General features: G+C 46.3%; 1 protein-coding gene across 2 annotated transcripts; it reads right to left on the reverse strand.

Annotated features, from left to right (window-relative positions):
* Positions 1–231: 231 nt before the first annotated feature.
* On the reverse strand, positions 232–8,314 carry DAPL1 (death associated protein like 1). Of its 2 annotated transcripts, XM_044304039.1 has the most exons (5): positions 8,164–8,314; positions 6,006–6,102; positions 3,364–3,435; positions 3,036–3,096; positions 232–432 (listed from the first exon to the last, which is right to left on the reverse strand). In XM_044304039.1, the coding sequence occupies exons 1-5, from the start codon at positions 8,216–8,218 to the stop codon at positions 313–315; spliced, it is 405 nt and encodes a 134-aa protein (XP_044159974.1). In that variant the 5' UTR covers positions 8,219–8,314; the 3' UTR covers positions 232–312. The 2 variants fall into 2 exon arrangements, with proteins under 2 accessions (XP_044159974.1, XP_044159975.1); XM_044304040.1 differs by lacking the exon at positions 3,364–3,435.
* Between the last annotated feature and the right edge of the window lie 377 nt (positions 8,315–8,691).

Genomic DNA, 8,691 nt, shown 5'->3' on the forward strand with positions numbered 1-8,691 from the left:
AGCAGTGAACCTCCCCCACCACACACTCCCAGATGATGGCTGCTGTATCCATCTGTCTGCACGGAGCTCCCTCTAGTGGCAGTTTTAGGCAATCAGAATATTACAAGTTGTCATAATCCCCTTAATAAAACAGATGCTAAATAGTGGCCTGGATTGCTCAAGTAATGCCAAGGGCTTCACAATGCTGTACACTAGTAGATGGTACCCAGGTGAAGGACGAGAAGAGACATCTTTATAATCTGAAGTGCTTTATTATTGACAGATACAAAATATATTTATACAAAATGTAATCATGTCAGAAGCTCAGGCAATCTAACATCTGCGCGGCTGTTGGATAATGTGCAGTCTTTTGTTGAGGATGACCTTTTCCACTGTGGGTCTGGGCTTCTGGTGAGCCAATTGTGCAGCTTCTGCAGGAAATTCGTGGCTGAGCTGCAGGAGCAGAGTAGAAGAAAACAGCATTAAATATATTATATATATTTTCCCTTCTCTGGGTAATTGCTGGTATTGAGTTTTTGCCCCATTCACTTGAGTAGGGATGAGCGGCTGCTGCATGGCCATGGATAAATTGATTATAGTCCCATTGACCGTGAACCTCTCAACTTGAGTGACATTCAGTCAATTTTAATTTTTTGGGCTAGTGACTAGAGTTGAGCAAACCTGCCTTTCGGCAGGTTAGAGTTCAGGGTTTAAGCGAATTACGAAATGGATTAAGTTTTCACGGAGGAGTTCCGTTTTGGGTGCCGTTATAATACAAGTGTATGGCAAGCAGAGGGGCTAGCCATACACTTCTATTATACAGCATGCCGGCATTAAATTGCACGATTGATTCTGTGAGAACTGAATCACTTATGTAATTTACTTAAACCCCGAACCTGCCAAAAAGGTAGGTTCGCTTAACTCTACTAGCGACAGTATAGAAAGACTACTAGTCAGCGCTTCCATTATGGAAGTGCTCACTAGTATGTATTAGGATCGGGGAGCGAAGCGCCACATGCGCAGGCAATTTACCCTCCCTGGTCTGTGCCACGCTCCTATCTTTCTGGCCTGCGCTGCACTGTCCTGACCCCATACAGTGTCAGGACGTATTGCGCACACCATGACCTGATGCTGCACGCAGTCATATGACAGTGCAGCGCAGGCCGGAAAGATGGGGGTGCGACAGAAGAGGAGCCGTGAAGCAGGACAGGCAAGATGATTTTTTATTTTAGTCTGATTGGGGCTACTGGTGGGCTAATCTCAGGTCTGATTGGGGCTACTGGTGGGCTAATCTCAGGTCTGATTGGGGCTACTGGTGGGCTAATCTCAGGTCTGATTGGGGCTACTGGTGGGCTAATCTCAGGTCTGATAAGGCTTTGAGTGGGCTGATATGAGGTTTGATGAAAAAAAAATTCTTATTTTTCTACTCTAAAATCTGGGGTGCGTCTTATAAAGCGAAAAATACGGTAGCTTACTTCTCATTTTAAGACAATTTGTATACATTTACTCAATATAGTAAGAAAATATGCTTTTACATTTTTTTGCTGGTGATACAACATTACCCCAATATTTGCCATGATACTCTGTACAGCAGATTCTGATCTTAATGGCACAAGGGGTTTGGACTCTTCATGTATTTGTCAGAAGAGAGATGGTGACTTATGCACCAAGCTCCTCAGGACTCTGACCCTGCTCTAAGGCCCGTTTCACATCTGCGTGAAGCCATCACTGCCGGGTACAGTGATGCACTGCTGGGAATTCCATCCGGCCCCATTCACTATAATGGGACTGGCAGAGATCCAGCTGCAACAAGCGCAATATGCAGAGAAATGGCTGGACATATGCCGCAGTGCTCAGTGGCACTTGTCCAGCAGTAATGGATCTGGCAGGCTGTTCCCGGATGGCTCATTCACACAACTGCATCTGTTCTGCAATTTTGCAGAATGGATGTGGAACCCAGTCATTTCAATGGAGCTGCAAGAGTTGGACAGCACACAGTGCAAGAAAGCAGCAGGTCGTATTCTTGTCCACAATTGCAGACAGACGGCATCTCTATCAGTGCCGGCCATGTGCGGTCCACAAAATGCAACAAACACGGTCAGCTTGTCTGAATGAGCCATGCTGTGGTTTCTAAAAACTTCTCCTTTGCAATAATACCAGTCATAGGTGATGGTGGAAAATCTAGGAGGGAAGAAATCCCATGACCTGACTGGGGGATGCAGGAAGCTCTTCAGAATGGGCCATTGAGTCCCAAATGTTTATAAAAAGGTTAAACTGCATGGATTTTATACACCTGTGGCAATGGGAATGAATGAAACACCTGAATTCAATGCGTATTGCACATTTTATTCCATGTAGTTCTCAAGCACTCTGTATGCAGTTCCTTTGTTATTCCTCCTGGAAAAGTAGAAATAATTTGACAGTTTGGAGTCACCATCCCCTTTGTCTATGGTGTTCACCTGCTGTATAATTGCCACTGTCAGGTTGGGCAACATCAGTCTAACAGTTCATGCATGATAAGAACCAGGTGCTGCCCAACCATGTACCCCTAAGCCTCCAGACCAGTTACCAAGAAAGCCAATAATCTAAAATAACAGCTGCAATCCATTTTCTTGTGCGACCGTCTTTTCACAGCACAGCTGCTCCAGTATAATGGCAGAGCTCTCTTCCCTGCTTTCTATCAGTGATACATTACATTGGGAAGACAGAGACAGCTCCCAATGAAGAGTCACTTACATCAGAGCAAGACCAATCTTCTCTGGGAGATGGCCGTGAACCTGGTGACAATCTTTATGGCAGCAGAAGTGCTGACTGCAACAGTGCACATCAATTGCACCTGCTCCTCTAGAGCAAGGGAATTAGGGCAATGTCTTATCTGCACACACACTGTTAAGGGGTTAAAAAAAGGCAGCAGTTTCCTACCAAAAACAGTGCCCCAACTGTGGGCAGGTGTGCTGCTGTTTGGAAGAAAGCAGCAATGTCTTTCCAGGCAACGGATTGGGACCATATTTTGGATCTTATCAGGAATTAGACACAGGTGTCTGGCAGGTACCAACCTTCTCTAGAGCTCCAGCAAGGAAATTCATGGCTTGCATCTTGGTCAGGTTCACCGCCGAGCTGTCAGGGAGGCAGAGAAGACATCTTGTACTAGATTTTAGAACAGCGTTTCTCTAGCTAATGAGGCTCAGTGATCTGTAACATCTCAACGTGCAGCCATAATAAACAACCAAGCGGAACGGGCTTCAGTATCCAGAACTTCTCCTGTACTCAGCTAACCAAACCATTAACACAAGAGCTTATGACAGATTTGCAAGATGTTCAGTGGATCTGAAGTTGCTGTTACACAGGATTCCTACTGCAGCGAATAAGAAAAACATTGCTTACCGGTAATTGGTTCTCTCGATACCCATGACGGCACCCCATGTGAGCAGGGACCTCCCATCCGGGACAGAAGACCTGAGAAGATAAAAAGGTTCACACCCCCACCAAGCACCAGTGATAGTTATAAATAGTACTCCGGAGGTACACACAAAGAGATCCAATACGGTACATTATATTTCTTCTGATTTAGACTGTTCATCAGGGAAATTCCCTAAGAACTTTAAAAAATTTGGGGGTGCCATCATTGGTATCGAGAAAACCAATGTTTTCCCCGCCTCACCCATGACGGCACCCCATGCAAGATAGACTATTAATTAGGAAATTAGGGTGGGACCACCACCTGAAGCACCTTACTACCAAAGGCAGTATCCGCGTGAAATTTTAGCCTGTAATGCTTTAAGAAAGTATGTGGGGAACTCCACGTTGCTGCTCTACAAGTTTGGGCCAGAGAGGCATCCGCCTTCTCTGCCCAGGACATAGCCACCAATTGGGTGGAGTGAGCTCCAAACCCTGAAGGGGGAGAGAGACCCTGTGCTAGGTAGGCCTTGGAAATGGCCCTTTTGACCCATCTAGCAATGACTGCCATGGACACTTTTCGTCCCTTATTCTTACCCCAAAACTGAATAAGGAGGTTTTCTTCTAATCTCCAGGCCGAAGTAGACTCCAGATAAGTTAACAGACATCTTTTAACGTCAAGGCAATGATACCCTCTTTCTAAATCATTGGAAGGATAACATCCTGACTTCTGTGGAAGTCCGTAACCACTTTTGGCTGAAAGGATGGGAGTGGCCCGATGATAACCTTGTCATCCAAGTATACGGTGGAAAAGCCGAGAAAGCTTGTATCTCTGAAATCCTTCTAGCCGACGTAATGGCCAGCCACGTCCGAGAGGTCTATATCAGAAACCCTAACATCCGGGGACTTGTCTGGTGATCTATGGAGGCCCTTTTTAAATGATTAAGGAAGCCCTGACCTCGGATCGTATTAAGAACCTCATGTTTCTGGAGAGGCTCTGAGACTCCTCCGCCACCAGTTTATCGATACACGGCGTGCATAATGGCTTAGAATAAGAAGATGCTAGGGCCACTCTGTATCCCGCACACTTTATGCTTTGTTTTTGAAGCTGCTTTTTTGGGGGGGGGGGGGGGGGGGGGGGGGGTCTTTGCAACCTAAAACAAGTCTAAACAAAACCCCCATTAATAAAAAGATCAAGATCACCACTGATCTTTGTCCCCACTCCTCAGGACCGGTACCAGACTAGCGGGCCTCGAGGGTTCCAGGGGTTCAGCGCGTCCATCTGCTGGCTCTATCATTCTGTAGGAATGGAGCCTCTTCAGCACAGCGTGCTACATCAGCTGGCTGGATTCCCCCACAGCCCCATTTATATTTTAACAGACGCGCCTAGGCTATTCTGGCGCTCCCCCGCCCCCCCACCACTTTTGAGTTAAGCCCCGCGCAAAGGAGGACGCAAAACGCCGTACAGCATGAGGGAAGCCGCTTGAACACAGCCCGGCGCCGCTGTGAATGCAGGGGAAGGCCCCATCGGATCAGAACCTGGGCCTCCCCCCAGCTGCAGGTGAGAATCTTCAAACTTCCTAGGAACTTCCTATCTGGAGGACAGGAAAACTGAACTGGTGCTTGGTGGAGGTGTGAACCTTTTATCTCCTCAGGTTTCTTGTCCCGGATGGGAGGAGATGTAGGGAGCAGTCAGTGCTGCACTGCCTACACTTACTGCTCCTTGGTCAACTTAAACACCACATGTCCTGACTGCAATGGCATCAGGACATAGGCTTACACCATGACCTGACACTGGGCGACATCAGGTCGCAGTGCAGCACCGGACAAGAAGACCAGGGAGCAGTGCCATCCAGAGCAGGAGAGGCAAGGGCATTTATTTTAGGTCTGATTAAAAAGGTTTTCCTCCTCTAAAACCTAGGTGCATCTTATGGTCCATAACATCTTCTGGATTGACAATAGTGCAGATTTCATGCACCACATGCAGTTTTTTATGCCAAAACAAGTAGTGGACAGATAAATAAAATCTGCATGCAGTTTTGGAAGCCAAGACCAGGAGCGAATGTCAAAAGAAGTAAAAACGTTATACTTTCTCTCCTTCCATAATCCACGTCTGATCTCGGCTTCTAAAACTGCACACAGAAACCTGACCATGTGGTCATGTCCTGATGGGGACTAATCTCCTACTGGGTCTCAGTCTGGTTTCTGAAGAGGAACTTTTGAGATCTGTTCACATGGTGTGGTGCTGCGGGGTGGCTGTTGCTGTGCCTGTAGGTTGGTGGGGCCCAGTGCCGTGGAGGATTTTCCTGATAGCAGGAGTGTTGGTGAGCTGCTGGGTCTCACCATCTACAGGTGCTGTGTTGTGGTGGCAGTGGTAACCATGCAGTAATTTAGATCAGGGATCCACTCCTTAAAGACCACCTTAACGTGGTGGGTGGGTCCATGCATTTTGGCCAAAACATATACTGTAGTGTTTCATGTACACATTTATAAATGATGCAAAGCAATAGATCAATGCCTGGCATGTAGATGTGTGATCCATCCTTCTTCAGAGTCTACCAGTTTACATTACTTCTACAATCTAAAGGGTTAGACAGGATGTACACACTTCTGGTATGCAACCCCCATACCTTGGCTTTTCAGATGAGCTTTTCTTTGCCGTCTTCTCTGGTGTAACATTTTCTTCATTTCCTTGTTTCTTGGAGACTCTCATTCCCCCAGCTTTAACTACAAAGAAATAAACCAAAATCCTTATGATAAACCACAGGTCGGATTTCTCTGCTTAATTTGCTTTTCATACCCCCCATTATGAGCCAAACTAGATAATTGCCCTTATGCCCAATTCACACAGGTCATTTTAACCAAAGCTAAGTAACAGCAAGGAAAAGTAAAATACGGTATTGAGCTGTTCTGTCACAAAGGGTTAACCATTTGTCTAGCCGTGTCAATGGCACTTTCACTTTCTGCTGTTAATAAACATTCTTTAAATTACAGAAGTTCAGAAACACACATTCTTGTCAGTAAGATAAGAACTGAGCAATAATAAATGTTTAGGAGGTCAGATCAGGAGCAGTCCGCTCTGCCACTAAAGAAACTCAAGGCTGCACAGAGAAAGGGGCTCAACATTTTTAATAAAGACCAATAAAAGTCCATAGGCAAACATAGCCTTTAGTTTGTGTATGTGCTCCTTGTATTGGGTAAAACATTTCCCCTGTTCTTCATTAAACACACAGGGATTTCAAATATATAATATATCTCTATTTGAAATCCCTGGACCCCTATATTATGCCCTATTCCCCAGTTAGGCCATCAATATCCGATTAGCGGGGGTCGGACACCCTGCACCCCCGCCAATCAGCTGTTCAAAAGAAGCTCCATTTTGTGGCGGAAGGAGCTGGTTACTGCAGCGCTCATCTGACTTGCATAAAAAGGGTTATCCTGTAATAAAATATGAAAATAATTGAGGACCTATCCTCAGGATAGGTCATAAACATCAGATCAGCAGGGGTCTGAGACCTGGGACCTTCACAGATCAGCTGCGAGAAGGGGCCCTTGTTCTGTGGCCAGTGACACTACTGTACATCAGACACATGGCCTAGATGAAGTTCAGTCCCATTTAAGTGAATGGAGTTGACCTGCAATACCAAGTACTGCCACTATACGATGTACGGCGCTGTGCTTTGTGTGCATGCAGGTGGGGGGGGCTGGCATGCCAGGACTTGGACCCAACATCATTTTCAGGATAACACCTTGAATGGGAGCAGAGATGCTGTAACCAGCTCCATCTACTACACAATGGATGGCGGTATGTTGTTCCAGGCACAAGTGCTCAGTAGAGATTAGTTTGCACTATAACTATGCAGGGTTACATTTAGGCTATGGTAGAGCCTTGAGAATTTGAATGTTCATAAACTGCAGAAATATTCTCCTGTACAGACACCTGCCCTGCAGCAGCTACATTACTAATTGCCAAACCCTGCAAAGTTCAGCGATATCTTGCTCTGTACATTATATAGTCATTGGTATCACAAGGGGAAGGTCGGACGATACCGGCGTAACCCCAGAGGAAAAATAAAATAGTGATGCTATGAAAGGGTTAAAAAAAAAAAAAAGCCTTGGTTTTATTATTGCATCAAACCAATTATGAGCAATCCCCCCCCCCCCCCCTGTCCATCCAGATCTACTCAGCTGATAAAACATTACTGACAGATGGCCGCCTGGACCTCTTCAGTTAGCACAACAGCGCAGCTCACCAGTCTGGGATTCGTTCATCCGTCTGGGTGTCACCCATATAGGTTAATGGCAAAGTTTACACCAAACTGAGAATGATTCCCCCCACCCCCCACCTTCCTTATAGGATTAGAAAAAATATAAAAAAAATAAAATAAAAATATAGGAAGTTAAATAAAATACGCATCTACGCAATGAAAATGTTAGCTTGCATCCACTTAATCAAAGGGGGGTTCCAGTCAATGTATAGAATATAAAAAAAACAGATGCAGCCAAATACGCATGTTCATTTCAAGGTGGCCATGGGGGGGGGGGGGGGGGGGGGGACGACGACACAGGGAGGACCCACACACATCCAGTTTAGATTTTCACACCATTGGTGGGGGGCCCAGCCACTACCATACACTGGTCTGTCCAGGGCATACTAGCCCATGGGGCAGAATTAATAGAAGAACATCAGCTTTTGTTTGCAGCCACACTATTGAAAAACTGAAAAAAATATTAATAATAATAATTATAAATACTAGTACTAGCCCAGTCCCAGTGCCACCTACTTACCTGCAGGAGGGTGTCCTGCCTTCAGCTCGCACACGTGCACAGCGCCCTCTTTCATGGTCTCTGCTGCTTCTGTCGCACTTTGTTTACTGCTCCATCCAGCTCTGCCCTCGGCTTTTATACAGGAGGGGGAGGTGTCTCCTGGGTCTTCCGCCCTGCGCTTTGTTTTGATGCTCGTTCAGGATCAGCTGATTCTCTAATCTTCCTTCAGTCTGACCCCAGATAGCAACCAGCATTAACCCCATCCTTGCTGGAGCCGGTCACTTCCTGGTTACTTCCTGTAAGATTAAGGTGTGGGTTCTGATGTCGGGGGCCCCCCTCAGAGGGGCCCCACGTGTTTTGTTCTACAGTAGAATGCGTGAAAAGAAAAGTATCTCCTCCAGGAAGCGGGGGCGGCCGCAGGTGACCGGGGGCAGCTTGTCTGGGGGCAGCCTCCGCCTCCTCACACGGGTTTTTACACTTTTGCAGTTTTATTGCCGTTTATTGCACCTGAGTCTCCGGCAGTTTTTTTTTTTTGCATTAAAAACACCC

Source organism: Bufo gargarizans, chromosome 8 (assembly GCF_014858855.1).
Source record: "Bufo gargarizans isolate SCDJY-AF-19 chromosome 8, ASM1485885v1, whole genome shotgun sequence".
Classification (NCBI taxonomy): domain Eukaryota; kingdom Metazoa; phylum Chordata; class Amphibia; order Anura; family Bufonidae; genus Bufo; species Bufo gargarizans.